Genomic DNA, 12,943 nt, shown 5'->3' with positions numbered 1-12,943 from the left:
GTGTCATTTCGTGTAGATCTTTCGCCGGTATACAGGCACATGAATAAAAGGAGCGACGTCCTCTTAACTTCTCACAGGCTTGAAGCAAGAAGTCTACAAATCTTGCAGTATCAATCTGTCCGAGTGTGCAGGTTCCCAGGCCGGTTGCATCTAGGTAAAGACCCTGTCCGCCTTACAACTGTATTCAAGACTGCGAACTGTGAAAGAGACTAACACAGGCTAGCTCAGGAAAGCAATACTACATCAGTCTCACTCAAGCAGTCTCACCATCACAGAATGCAGCCCTACGCCATCATCCTCGCCATCCTCGGCCTCGCCGCAACCACACAGGCGGCCTGTGGCGCCGAGGGGTCGTATCAGGTCAAGTGCGGCTCAACTTGCTTCAGCTGTTCCACCGCTGCCGAATGCAATGACTACGCCGCCGGATCGCCGACGTGCTGAACCCTGGACAAGGGGGGGGGGGCAACGGGCATTGGGTTCGGACGCAATGTTTTATATTCGAGCTGACTTATGAGCTGGGGGGTCGATGAGGCTATGGAATGTCAAGAGCCCATAGGAGGGTAATTACTTGTAATATCAAACGGTAGTCGAGCACAGCACATAGCTTGCATTCTAGTAAAAAGAATACAATTTGTGGCGATATCGCCGTAAACTTGCTCAGTTTCCAGACTTGATTCCGATCTGGGAAGTCTCTGCGCGCGAATACGAAGCCACGGGTCCTGCGACATTCTTCTTCAAGCCGTGGATCACCCGCAGAGTGTCAAGACAAGAGTGAACAATTCTTCCTGCCACTGAAGCCTGAGTAATTGACCAAACAACGGACGTCATTCGGAGGACCCCCCCTTTCCTGCGCCCGCACCGGGGAACGAGCAAGCTTCCTTTCCCCCAACCACACACGGCTCACGAGCACTCGCAGTTGAAACGCCCGGGCCAAAGCCAACCGCGAGCCCTACGGGTTTCACTACGTACCTTGCCTTTTCCCTTCCAACACACGCGGAGCACACCATCAATTCATTCTAGTCAGGCTTGCGAAAGTGAGCGCGCGGAACAGGTGATGCCCAGGAAAAAGGACAATAGATGCCCAGCCCTAGCCCGGCGACTCTTGGCCCCCCCCTTCGCTCCTTGGCCCTGCCTGGGAACTTGCCCTCCCGCCTCTCCTACCGTCGATTAGCCGTGTAGGCTTGTGTGAAACGAGACACGATGGTCGGAAAGAGCCAACGACCCCTGATCCCTACCCCCTTTCAGCACTCATGCACCCGGTGGTTTGGGCTGCTAAAGCACGCCCGCAGGCTAGGTGGCTCAGCCAGTTCGCTCTGGGCCGGATGATGGATGCCAAGGGGGCCTGGTGGGGGAGGGGAGGGCACCAAAACTGCCCGTTCTGGGGTGTGCAGAGCCTCAACGACACACACGCACACACATTGGACGACGGACGGCCACTCCGTCCGTCCGTCCGTCCGGCGAGGGCCGCGGAAATATGCACCCGACATATATGGCACAGGCGAAGCTGACAGAACATTGAAGGCAGAAAAGATCGTCAGGTTGTTCAAATTCACACACACACATATAGCTTAGAGCAACAACACCGTGCATCCACACGGCCCTGAGGCAGGGCTGGCTGGGCTGCATCAGGTAGATTAAATTGAACAAAAAGAAGGCGGGCGGGCGGGCGCCAGGGAAAAGAGATGCCCACCTCAAAGGACCGATTGTTCCCATGTTACTCCCGCGGGCAGGACAAGGAAGGACAGGGGTATGCATCTCGCCTATAGTGATGCATGGCATGGAGGTCCTGTTGAGGCCAATGGCAAGCTTAATACTTGGCCAACTGGAGGGTTTGTACAGACAGTAGTCAGGAGAGCTGGTTGCTCCAAGCCCGAGCAGAGAGAAAGAGAGCTGTTGCGGAGCACCGGTTCCCTCCCAAGATTCTGGCAGAATGCTTGTTGTATCGTAGCAAACGAGTAGGCGGGAAGAAGAGAGGCCCACAAGAATTATGTCTTCTGCATTGTTCTCCATCCTGTATGTCTGACATGTTCCTCCCCGAGGAACCGTCGTTTCCAAGGAGGGAAAAGTAAATAACCTAGGCATCTGAGGGGAGAGCCCTCTTCCCCATGCCTTCTCCCTTCTCCCACTCTGGGGGTTCAGTCCCTCGCAGGGAAAGCCACTGGTAATTATACAAAGCTGCTGCAGAGCCTGCGGCGCCACGCAGACAGACAAAAAACGCCAGCAGAAGGGAAGAGCCGAAGAAAACCAAAACCTGATGAGAGGAAAAATAATCGCCCACATCTCCAACCGTTCCCTGCTTGTCCAACGCAGCAGCCCCCCCTGCCTTTCTTTTATGGCCGCCAATTGTCATTTTCCGCCCGACCTACTAAGCGCCGTACCTGACCGCCCTCTTCTTCCTCAGTGCCTGCTGCTGCCACTATAGTACTCCCTCGCCCGTTCGTCGTTCAGCTCCTGGCTCGACTGGCCTACACCTTGCATCTCCTCAATGTCCGAGATGGTGTCGTTAAAGATCTTGACCAGCTGGTTGAGAACCTTCATACGGTTCCACTCATGCCTGGACAGCCAGATGTGGTCCATCAGCTCGCGGTTGATCTGCTCCAGCTGCTCGATCGTGCACCCCGACGTGCGCTCCGTTAGGTCGTTGAGGAACTGCTGCACCTGCCCGTCGTGCACCACCGGCATGTGCTGTGACGACGACGACGACCCGCCCGAGTTGCGCACCGACGAGTTGTCCGCTACGGATACCGGGTCGTTGAGGAGATTGGGCAGGCCGATCCTAGAGTCTCGTCGCTCCGTGGGCACCTGCGACGAAGTCGGGCTGGTCTGTAAATTCGACGTGCCGCCGTAGCCTACGTTGCTCAGCTTGCCGTGCGCAAGGGCGTCGGCTTGAGAGTGCATCCAGGGCGAGTGGCTGGACCCTGTGTGCTGACTTGGGCCAGACTGGTGGTCTCCCGGTGGCTGCGTATCGGGCAGCTGCGAGACATTTTCAACGTCGCTATGGAATCCATTCGTTGCTTGAGTGCTCCAGTTGCTCGACGATCTGTTCGTCGTCGACGGGTCATTGGTCGTCGATGCCTCGTTCAGCACAGCAGATGGCGACACGCCATGCGGCAGAGATGTCAGGGCTGATACCTGCGATACTTGCGTCTCCACTCCCGCAGCATTTCTGACTACTGAAGAAGTGGTAATCGAGCGCTGCACCGCTGGCGGCGGCCCCATTTGCGACAATGGCTGTGTCGCCTCATCACCGCCGCTCTCCTCCGGTATGCGGGAGGGTACCGAGTTGCCGTTGCTCATGTGAGTATCCCCGGCCGCGTCACGTTCCTCAGGGCTCATCACCCTGAATCGTGCCAACGTCGTGCTCTCCGGTGGCACCGGCGCGCCGATCCTTATGGGACCGACTTGGGTTTCGCTGTCGTCGCCGTTTAAATTGGACTCGACCATGCCAATAGCACTTTCCATAGCGGCCTTTTTCTTTGACTTTTCGACAGCTTCTGCCGCACGTCGAAGCTGACGTTCATGCAGTGCATTCCACGGGTCTGGACCCCCGAGAGCATTTTCGATGTCGCCCATATCTACATCCACGTTGCTCTCCATCTCGTTTGCCTTGAGAATCTTGTCCTTGTCACCCACATTCTTCGAGTCATGTACAAGTGTCTTGATGTCTCTGTAGAAATCCTTGGGCCGAGCATAGTATCCGTTGGAAAGTCGCTCTTCGATGGTGATGAGCTCTAGATTGTAATAGAACTTTCCAGTGTCGACTTCAAGAAGTCCTTCCGTTCCATGACTGTCCTTGGAAATTATGTACGGCCTGTGCTGCGGCACATCGGGGCTGACATAGTTGGGGTCGGCCTCTTCGAAAAGATACCTAATTCTGTCGTAAGGGATCATGGGCTTGTAGAATACTCGGTATTTTCCCTTCTTCAGCTGGTCCATAACCGGCTGCAGTCTCATCTTCAAGTGATTCAGCAGTTGCCGATCCCTCTTCAGCTCACTCTTAATTTCAGCCTTAGATTTCGGTTTCGGCGGCGGCGGCGGAGCCACAGGTAATTCTTCGAGTACCCTCTTCTTTCTGGTAGATGGATCGGGGAACTCAGGAGGCGACTTCTTGACATGCATAGCCATGTTGGAGAAGAACTCCATGCGATTTTCCTATCTGATGGTTAGTCGTGCTGTTTTGGAGCGAAAGAAGTTCTTGTGCAACTTACGCTGTTGGGACGGGCGATTTCTACCCTGTTCTTCCTCGAGAAGGGGAATAGAGCCCTCAGTATGTCCCTGTCGATCTCGCTTGCTTCGCAGTCTGCAGTACCAAACAGCAGGACAGGTTCGTACGGTGGTATATCCATGAGCATTGTTGTCAGGACCTTCAGAGCTGTAGCGCCCAGGGTCGCATACCATGTGTCTACATGAGGTATGTAAACCACGCTCGGCTTGTGACGCTTTACCTCTGAGAACATTCCAGTTATGACCTGCTCGGGGGGCTGTATTGAACATGTCAGCGGGCTGGCTTCGCATGCAAGAAGTGAAAAGGACACTTACCCGTCCATCGCCAAGTATCGTCGCCAAATCGCAACGCTGTACGTGTACCCTCTCAAAGTGGTGCAGGATAGCGGATGCGATGTAATTCTGGCCCATGCCAGGCTGGCCCGTAATCAGCAACCTTGGTCTGAACAAACGAGAGCGGTCGAAGTCTTGTTGCAAGTTCTCTCGCCCAAAGCCATGGTCAGAATCCTCATAAGGTTCGAACATAGCTTCTTCCAGGGCGGTGATCTTTGGCTTCAATGGCAGTATAGTCTTGACGAGTTCCTCGATCGCCACGAATTGGTCGCGGAGAAGAGGTGCCACGGCTTTTGGCAAAGGTGCCGCCCCTGATGACGCAGACCGCTCAGAAGAAGGGACCATCTTCTTAATAGAAATCATGAAATCCGTCGCGTGTATGCTGATCTTGCTGGGGTCCACTACAAGCTTCTGTTCCGAGGAGTAGATTTGAGGGTAGGTTCTCTGGATGGCGTTGAGAGCGGCCTCAGTGCAGAGTGCTCGGAGATCCGCGCCACCATACCCCTTCGTGTTTTCTGCCAGGCTCTTCCTGAATTCCGGTGTCAGACCCCAGTCCTTGGTGTGGATATCGATAATCGCGTTACGGCCATCAACGTCCGGCAAAGGAAAGTAGAATTCTCGGTCGAAACGACCCGGTCTCCTGAGCGCAGGATCAATATTGTCCGGTCGGTTGGTAGCACCAATGACGATGACCTGACCACGTCCATCCATGCCATCCATCAAGGCGAGCAGGGTTGACACAATTGAGGCGTGGATCTGTTCTTGCTTACTAGACCGAACAGGTGCCAGACCGTCAATCTCATCAAAGAAGATGATACTTGGTTGTGTCTTTCTGGCCTCCTCGAACAGCAGTCGCAGTTGCTTTTCGGCCTCACCCACCCATTTGCTGAGAGCGTCGGCTCCCTTGCGCATGTAGAATGTGATCTTTCGACCGCCGCTACCGATCGAATTCGCAAGAGCCCTTGCGAGAAGAGTTTTACCCGTGCCAGGCGGTCCGTGGAACAGCACGCCCCTTGGAGGTGTGACGTGAAATTGCTGGAAGACTTCAGGGTATAGCAACGGCAGTTGTACCATCTCTTTGAGCTGGTTGATGTGACCCGCCAGACCGCCGACGTGGTCGAAATTGACAGTCATATCGACCCCGAGCGGGTCAGCATCTGCGAGTGCCTTCTGGTTCTTGACCTTGCCCACATTTGGCGCCGCACCAAGTCCAAGATTCTCCAGATGTGTGTTCTGCGCCCCCTGGGGTAGACCTGGCCCGGAAGCCGCCGTAGGAGTCACGCCAACACCACCAGGGCCACCATACCTCGCACCCATCTCATCGTCACTGCTGTCCGAGTCAACGCCTCCAGCAGCACCTGTGCCCCATGGTCCTCCGAGCAGGGAACCAAGGCCACCAGCTCCGCCGAATGGACCATAGGTCGTGTTGAGGTAGCGGTCCCCGGCCCCGCCATTGCCGCGCTTCCGACGCCCTGGGGTGTTGACTGGTGCTGCTGGCTCTTCCTCCTCCTGTTCCACATCCATTTGTTGAAACGGCCTTATCGTGTAATCAACTTTGTTGCGCTTTCTCTTGGAGGGTACCTCATAGACAATCGGCGTAGATTGGCGTCTTCGGGCGGCGCGAGTTTGGGAGCGAGAGGTTCGACGGAGATCATCAGCTTCTTCAGCCAACTCATCGGGGTCAAGCATTTCGTCGTCAGTCTCTCGGGCCCGGCCCCGCTTTGAGCTCCTAGCCGCAGCCTGACTTCTCCCGCGCGAGGGTCTTGCGCTAGAATATTCTCCGTCGTCGTCGTCATCATCGTTGGCGGCTTCAGCGCCCTTTTCAGACCCAGAACCTTCACCACCCGACTCGTCTGGCTCGAAGTCGCTACTCTGGTCCTGTCCATTCTTCTTTCCCTGGTCACTTCCCTTTCTTCTCAAACGTGTATTTCGCCGCGGCCGTACATCAGACTCCTCGTCGCCATCCTCAGCAGCAGGGACATTGTTGCCTTGTCGGGAAGACCGGGTCATCCTACGTCCAGTGAGAACATCATCTGAGTCTTCCTCAGCTTCTTGCTCCTGCGGCGCCGCCTCTTCCACCCCTTCCATTGGGATATCACCCTGGACGGGGGTTGGCACGTCCTCGCCGTCTCCTTGATTCGCTGGAGCATCCGGAGCAGAGTCTTCGACCACGTCGGCCTCGGCATCAGCCTCTTCGACCTGTTCCTCGTTGGGTTGAAAACTAGTCTCGTGGGAAGCCTCCTCGATTGGCTCCGGGTCTGGTTTCTTGACACCCTTTGCTCCCCTCGTGTTGCGAGTGGCTCGGCTCAAGGTCTCTGGGCTCTTGCTCCTCGAGGCGGCTCGAGCTGTTTGCTGATGCCTCCCAGATGTTGTGAGCTCGACGAGCTCATCGCCTTCCTCCGTCTTTGCTCTGGTGCGTCGGGTCGATGGCGCGGGAGGCAATGGCTCCTTTGCGCCCTTCCGGCTGGCCTGGTTGATCTTCAATGTCACGATCCTTCCCCTCAACTTGGGCTTTGGAGGGTCCTCTTCTTCGACATCTGTGTTGGCGACAGAGTCATTGACAATTTCATCGTCATCGCTTTCTTCCCTATAGCTGGGATGCTGGACAGCAGCCTTCCTTGCGCGGCGGCCGGAGGCATTAACAGGGACGTCGTCGTCTTCTTCCTCAGATTCATCTTCAAAGGAGCCCTCTCCCATGCTATCGGAGAGTTCCTCATCATCATCTTCGTCGATGTCTGAGCCACGATATCTGTTCGTGCGTGTACGGCCGCCGCCCTTCCGGGCTGTACGAGGAGTCTTCTTGTTTCGTCTTGGACGGGCCTCGGATGGATCGAAGTTCTCGTCGTCAGGATCGGACTGATTTGGATCGAAGCCTTCGAGGGGGTCTCTCTTCCTCTTACCCGGCGCCATGATGGGCAGACGAGTAAGCGAGTAAGGTCGATGCGCTGCAGAGAAAAGAAAGCTGTTGTATGGATCGAGGTTGAAAGGCGCAGTCGCTACGAAATCGGGCAGCAAACTGATTCCTTTTCGAGACTATAGTGCATGAGAATCCAGTGGATGCGATGACTGCATCACAACCAAGGTCAGCTTCTCGTATGCGAGAACATGGTGGGGGGTAGTGAGCTTGTGGTGGACAGTAAAACATCTACAACAGTATAGTGTTTACGTGGTGCCAGGGGATAAGTATGTTGGAGACAAGAGGATGTGGTATAGTCGGGAAGGAGTATGGCATTCATATACAGGGGCACACACATTGCGATCCAGATATTATGTCTGCATTCAGTAGTTGATGGCAGGTTGTGGACGGTGGTTGGCGTGCTGCGTGGTTGCTTGCGAGCGCGTTGTGGCTGCACACTGCAGTGCACTCCACGGCACTGCGGTGCGGTGCGGTGCGGTGCGCTTGGGTTGGGGGGATAACGGTTCGGGACGGGGCAGCGCGGCGAGGGGTGTTCGGGCAACGAGTAGGCAGGATGAACTAGGGCGATGGCCGAAGCATTGTGTGCACCATGAAGAAATGAAAAGATGCAGGATTGAGCATGCAAATGGATGAAGTGCAAAAAGTTTGCTATGGTCGAAGAATGATGAGCGAGCACCCGCCTAGGCCTGACGGGGAGGTTGCAGTGGGCAATGGGCAGCGTGTAGTGGGCAGCGGGCAGCGGGCAGCAGGCCTTGTGCCTTCACGTTCACGGCTGCGACTGGCTGGGCGGGAAAATGGCAGCGACGCGTTCCCGGCGAAGAGTGGGTCCCAGCCACCCCCTGCGCCAATCACAGGCAGCAGAAGCTGTCGCCTCAGCTCGTAGCTCATTCACGTCCGGTGAATCACCAACATCTCTGGTCATAACCACAGAACTTGCACACAAGCTGCAAAGGCTGCCCAGGACAGCCGGAAATCACATGAATACGCCTGAGCTGCACTGATGGCGATGCATTCGGGTGCATTTGGGTCAAATTGGATGCCAATTGAGCGCATGCGGGCGACAAGAAGGGCTCATGGCTGTTGGCGACCCCACGATAGCTTCAAAAAAAGAAAATAGACTACTCGAATGGGAAAGTTGTTTTGGCATGTGCCGTCACGTCATCTGCTGCTAGGTTTTCTGGGGTAGGGTGCCGCGCTGTCGGGACCACTCCACATGTGGGAGATGGGGACGGGGACGGGGACGGGGACCGACGGCTGCGTCGAACTGATGAGGCTCAAGAGCTTCCGACGTGGGCCACAGCTGGCTGGCTGAGGAGGGGTCAAGGGCCATGACAGATCGGCTTCGGCTGTGCCCGACGCCTCGATGCCCGATGCCAGATGCCAGACGCCATCCGCCTGGGCCCAGCGTGACCTGGTGACGGGCTCGTCGCAGATGGAGCAGGTGGAGGGCAAGGGGCTGTTCGTCCCCAGCAACGCCTGGGCAGGAAAGAGAGGGTCGAGCTTGGCCGGCTGGCCCATTGGGACTGACCACTCACTCCCACAGACTCACTCGAGTCTTCCCGATTGACGAGGCCCGTTGGCATGTCCGTCAGTTGACAGAACGGTGTGCGGCTGGTCTGTCCAGGAGCATGGGAGAGGTGCGCTCTCCCTCAAGTCAGAGCAAATTTTGACCGTCTGATTGCATGTCCAGAAATCCCAAATCCCAATTCATCATGGCCGCCGTCCATAAGGCGACGTGCAAGCAACCCATGGTGTCAGGTAGGGGTGAGGTTCGGCGCGATATTAAACAAGTCGGACCCGGCATTTCAGGCCCCGCCTTTGCAATTCTCGGGTCTTCCGAGAAGCTGTGTGTGACTTCTGAAAATTGCTTCAGACTTGACAGCCCAGAAGGCACTGGCGAGCTTCTTGCTGTCTACATACCAAGGATGTCAGACTTTCACAGCACTTCTTAGCCTCTGCCTTGCTGTCGAGTATGGTGCGGTGAGGGAAAGAAGCCACGAAATCCCGCTCATAAGCCATGTGTGTAAGTTGATCTGCGGTGTGTGCACAGTTCAGTATAAGACACCTGCCCCCCATACGCCACCTATGCGAGTGGGTGTAGCAGGGAAGTGGTGCGGGTTAGACCCTAGACTGAAGTGTAAGACGCAACCCCAATGGTGAGAACCCTCCATCGGGATGCGTATGCCAGAATGCTCGATGATGGTCTTGATTATCTACCTACGACGATGACGATTGAGGTGACAGGCGCACATGTCCAACTCTCATGGAATTCGATGCGCGGATTGACTGAATGCTTGGCTCATATTGGCATTTATCACGGTCTCACGGACACAATACGTACTAAGACACGAATCCAGAGACAGCATGAAATGCGCTTTCCTTTCCTGTTCTTATTCTTCCCTTCCTTTATCAAGTGTCTTCAGCATTCGTATATGTGACCTTGATGGCGGGCAGCACCAGGTCAAGGTTTACGCCCATGAGATGCTGAGTGACCATCGACGGCACATCTTCTCAAAGCCCGAAGAATAGCAGAGATTTGCTATGTATCTCGCACCCAGCCCTGGAATATACATGGCTACATCACACAATCCAGAAAGAGGGCATATCCACAGTTGTGAGGGGCGGCATGAAGAATAGGCCCAAAGATCTGGAAACCCGAATCCGGCCCTCGAATCTACCAACACCGCCAACAGAGAGACACTCCGTCTTATCTAGGTACTCTCGAGTTGCTCACCTCAGTCAGGTTGCTAGGTCTGGAAGGAAAGCATTACACCCCAGGCAGATTGGTGTTATTGTGGGCAAAAATGTCAGAGAGTCTTGTCAATCCTTCAACTGGCTTCACTGTATATACCATCGCCCTTGGTCCGGCATTCATGCTCGTACCTGCTATATGTCTTCACTCCACACGTACTTAGACATCACAGAAGGCAAGCAAACGGCACACGACCGCCCTGTCTTTATTCGAGGGCTTGTACTGGCCCGATCCACATCGCTTTTATTCGCCCTCTGACCGTGATAAGATACGGCGATATGCCATGATGGAATGCCTTCTTGTGTGACAAATATGCAATTTCCCGGTAAAGCAACATGTAAACCCCAGATGCGACGAAGATGATGACCCAATGACACATTTGAGCAAGATGATATCGAATGCTACCACCCCTCAATCGGTATCTATCTACCGCCTCATCTGCCTGATCTTTGGGAAGACCAGCGGTATCTTGAGCCGAGCGATACAGTCCATCCTTCCTTCGGCCTTAGCCTTCTTGATCGTGGCGCCGATCTCCATAAAGTACTGGTTCATCTGCTTCTGCTCGAGGCCAAGGTCCTCCTTGAGGTCCCAGGTGTTTGTCTCGAAGTTGTCGAGGATGCACGCGAACGCGCAGCAGTGCGTCGCGAGCAGGTCGACGTGCTGCTTGCGCATGATGCCATTATCCGAGAACCTGCGGCGGATGCTCTCGACCACCGGCGGCGGCGCCGGCGACAGCTCTTCAGCCAGCTTGTCCTTCTTGAGCACCTCCTTGGTGCCGCGCTCCCTGCCCTTCCGCGACGTCAGGTACAGCAGCACCAGCCAGTACAGGTACCGCAGCACCCTGAGGCGCAGCACCGCGATCTCGCCCGACCCGATGCGGTTGATCCGGTGCGCCACGAACCTCGACCGCAGCTCGACGTTCTCGTTGTTCTTGACCGCCTCCGCCCAGTCGCTCACCTGTATCAGCTCCAAGATGTCCTTCCCGATGAGCTGCTCCGGCCTGTAGACGTCCTGGATCTCCTCGGCCTCGTAGTTGCCCCGCGGTACTGGCTTGGCAGCATCCATCGCATTCTGCAAGTCCTCCTTTGTAGCCACGCTCATCGTGACATCCTTAATGGTCGCCATGATAGCCTTGTCTGATGCGTCAAGCGCTTGTGGTGCGTCGCCGGCTTGAGGTTTACGCGGGGAGATGGCATTTTCGGTGATGGCTGCGAGCGCCTTCTTCGCCTTCTTGGTACCAAAGGTTTGACCAAGGTCGGCCTTCAGGTTCATCGTTGTCTGCGACAGGTCAGCTGCGGTGCTCGCAGTGTTTGATGGAGTGGGCCGTACCTGGCTCAGCTTCCGCGACTGCATGTCCTCCTGCGGCGCCTGCTGGGCACGAACAGAACCCCTTATTGTCATCTTCTTTGACTCAACCAGTTGCAACTGACCGCTTGCCGGGTCGAAAAGTCCTATGTAATGTTTGAGAAGCGGCTGCCCAGCCCCAGTCCCAGCCGAGGGCTTGTCCTCCCGCGCCGTATAGTCGACAGTTCTGTGACTCGAAGAATGGAGTAGAAGGTCGTTTGCGCCATGTTTGGACCGTTTCGTGGGGGCTCGAGAGTATGTGTTATATTTAGTATCTTTTGACACTGAGATGCCTGTAGCCGTGGCCACGATCGGGGGAGAAGCTTTCGACTGGACAACAGAGGTGACTTTGATGGATTTGTTTTTTGATGATGGAGAAACAGAAGTGACCTTCTTCTTCTTCTGTTTGCTCTCGGCCCCTGCATCGTCCCTATGTTTCCTCTTCTTGCCGCTGTCCGCCATCGTCTGCTAGGTGCGGTCTCGGTAGGGAACTTGACCCAATAGTGTGGTGTGCGATCTGGGGGACAGTTTGGTGGCTTTAATGGGAAGACGGCCGAGTCACCCGTCGCCGAAATGATTGTGGCCGTGGCAGTTTCCGGTTGTTTTGAGTGGAAAGCCGGGCTACTCAAAGAAAAGCATGAATGTGATCTGGACTTCGCATGCGGGAATCCCTTGGTGGATGCACGATACGAAAGATATGAGGGTCCGTAACTTTTTTTTTCTGCCACTTACCACCTTCCTAGCGCGTAAAGCTTGGGACAAGACCCCACACTTCCCACATCTACATCATCGCAATAATGGTCGCATGCGCACATCTAACTTTTAGGAAAGAGTCAGATTGAGACTGCAGGATTAATTCCTTGACGGACCTTTGAAGAGCCAGCCTTGCTTTGAGATACCGGTATTGGCAGACGGGCGTCCTGGGACTGGGCGGGACGATCTGCGCTAAGCGCACTACCATAAGGTTGTGGGTCGCCTGTGCGACAAATTTGGAGCATTGAACGGAGGGAACAGCACAAGTAACTTTTAGCATCACGCGAGGAGGAAAGGCAAAAATGAAGCGAACTCCTTTTTTTTGATTGTCAATGTCTCCCTGTCTCGTACTCATGAAGATTCCATGAGCGTATCAAGCTAGCGAGGTAGTTGGCTTCTGTCCCGCAAACACTGGACCAGTGTCGACCTCCAATTGACGTAGACAGCTCTCCCAGAGCACATCAAAGGCCAGCCCTCGGGCGTCCTCAAAAGTCCCTCCTGACTCCAGTCCTCCACAGAAACTTGGGTCCAGGAATCTCAGCAGATCCGATCCTCCCCAACACAGGCGGGTGGTGACTGGGCGGCGTGGCTTGAGGCGAGTGATTGCCCAATTGCTGGTG

General features: G+C 55.3%; 3 protein-coding genes across 3 annotated transcripts; all 3 read right to left on the bottom strand.

The window, feature by feature from the left end:
* Positions 1–2,397: 2,397 nt before the first annotated feature.
* Positions 2,398–7,467, bottom strand: J7T55_015044 (uncharacterized protein; the record flags this gene model as incomplete). The annotated part of the gene is made up of 3 exons (XM_053133299.1): positions 2,398–4,152; positions 4,209–4,481; positions 4,540–7,467. 3 exons carry the CDS (start codon positions 7,465–7,467, stop codon positions 2,398–2,400), a joined length of 4,956 nt encoding a protein of 1,651 aa, XP_052988773.1.
* Positions 7,468–8,632: 1,165 nt separating this feature from the next.
* On the bottom strand, positions 8,633–8,992 carry J7T55_015043 (uncharacterized protein; the record flags this gene model as incomplete). Its single annotated transcript, XM_053133298.1, has 1 exon — positions 8,633–8,992. The coding sequence occupies one exon, from the start codon at positions 8,990–8,992 to the stop codon at positions 8,633–8,635; it is 360 nt and encodes a 119-aa protein (XP_052988772.1).
* A 1,660-nt stretch (positions 8,993–10,652) lies between these two features.
* On the bottom strand, positions 10,653–12,032 carry J7T55_015042 (uncharacterized protein; the record flags this gene model as incomplete). Its single annotated transcript, XM_053133297.1, has 1 exon — positions 10,653–12,032. The coding sequence occupies one exon, from the start codon at positions 12,030–12,032 to the stop codon at positions 10,653–10,655; it is 1,380 nt and encodes a 459-aa protein (XP_052988771.1).
* Positions 12,033–12,943: the final 911 nt, after the last annotated feature.

Source organism: Diaporthe amygdali (assembly GCF_026229845.1).
Source record: "Diaporthe amygdali strain CAA958 chromosome Unknown NODE_36_length_484128_cov_64_979186, whole genome shotgun sequence".
In the NCBI taxonomy this organism is placed as follows: domain Eukaryota; kingdom Fungi; phylum Ascomycota; class Sordariomycetes; order Diaporthales; family Diaporthaceae; genus Diaporthe; species Diaporthe amygdali.
The sequence above is the reverse complement of the archived record's forward strand: the minus strand, read 5'-3'. Positions and strand labels throughout refer to the sequence as shown.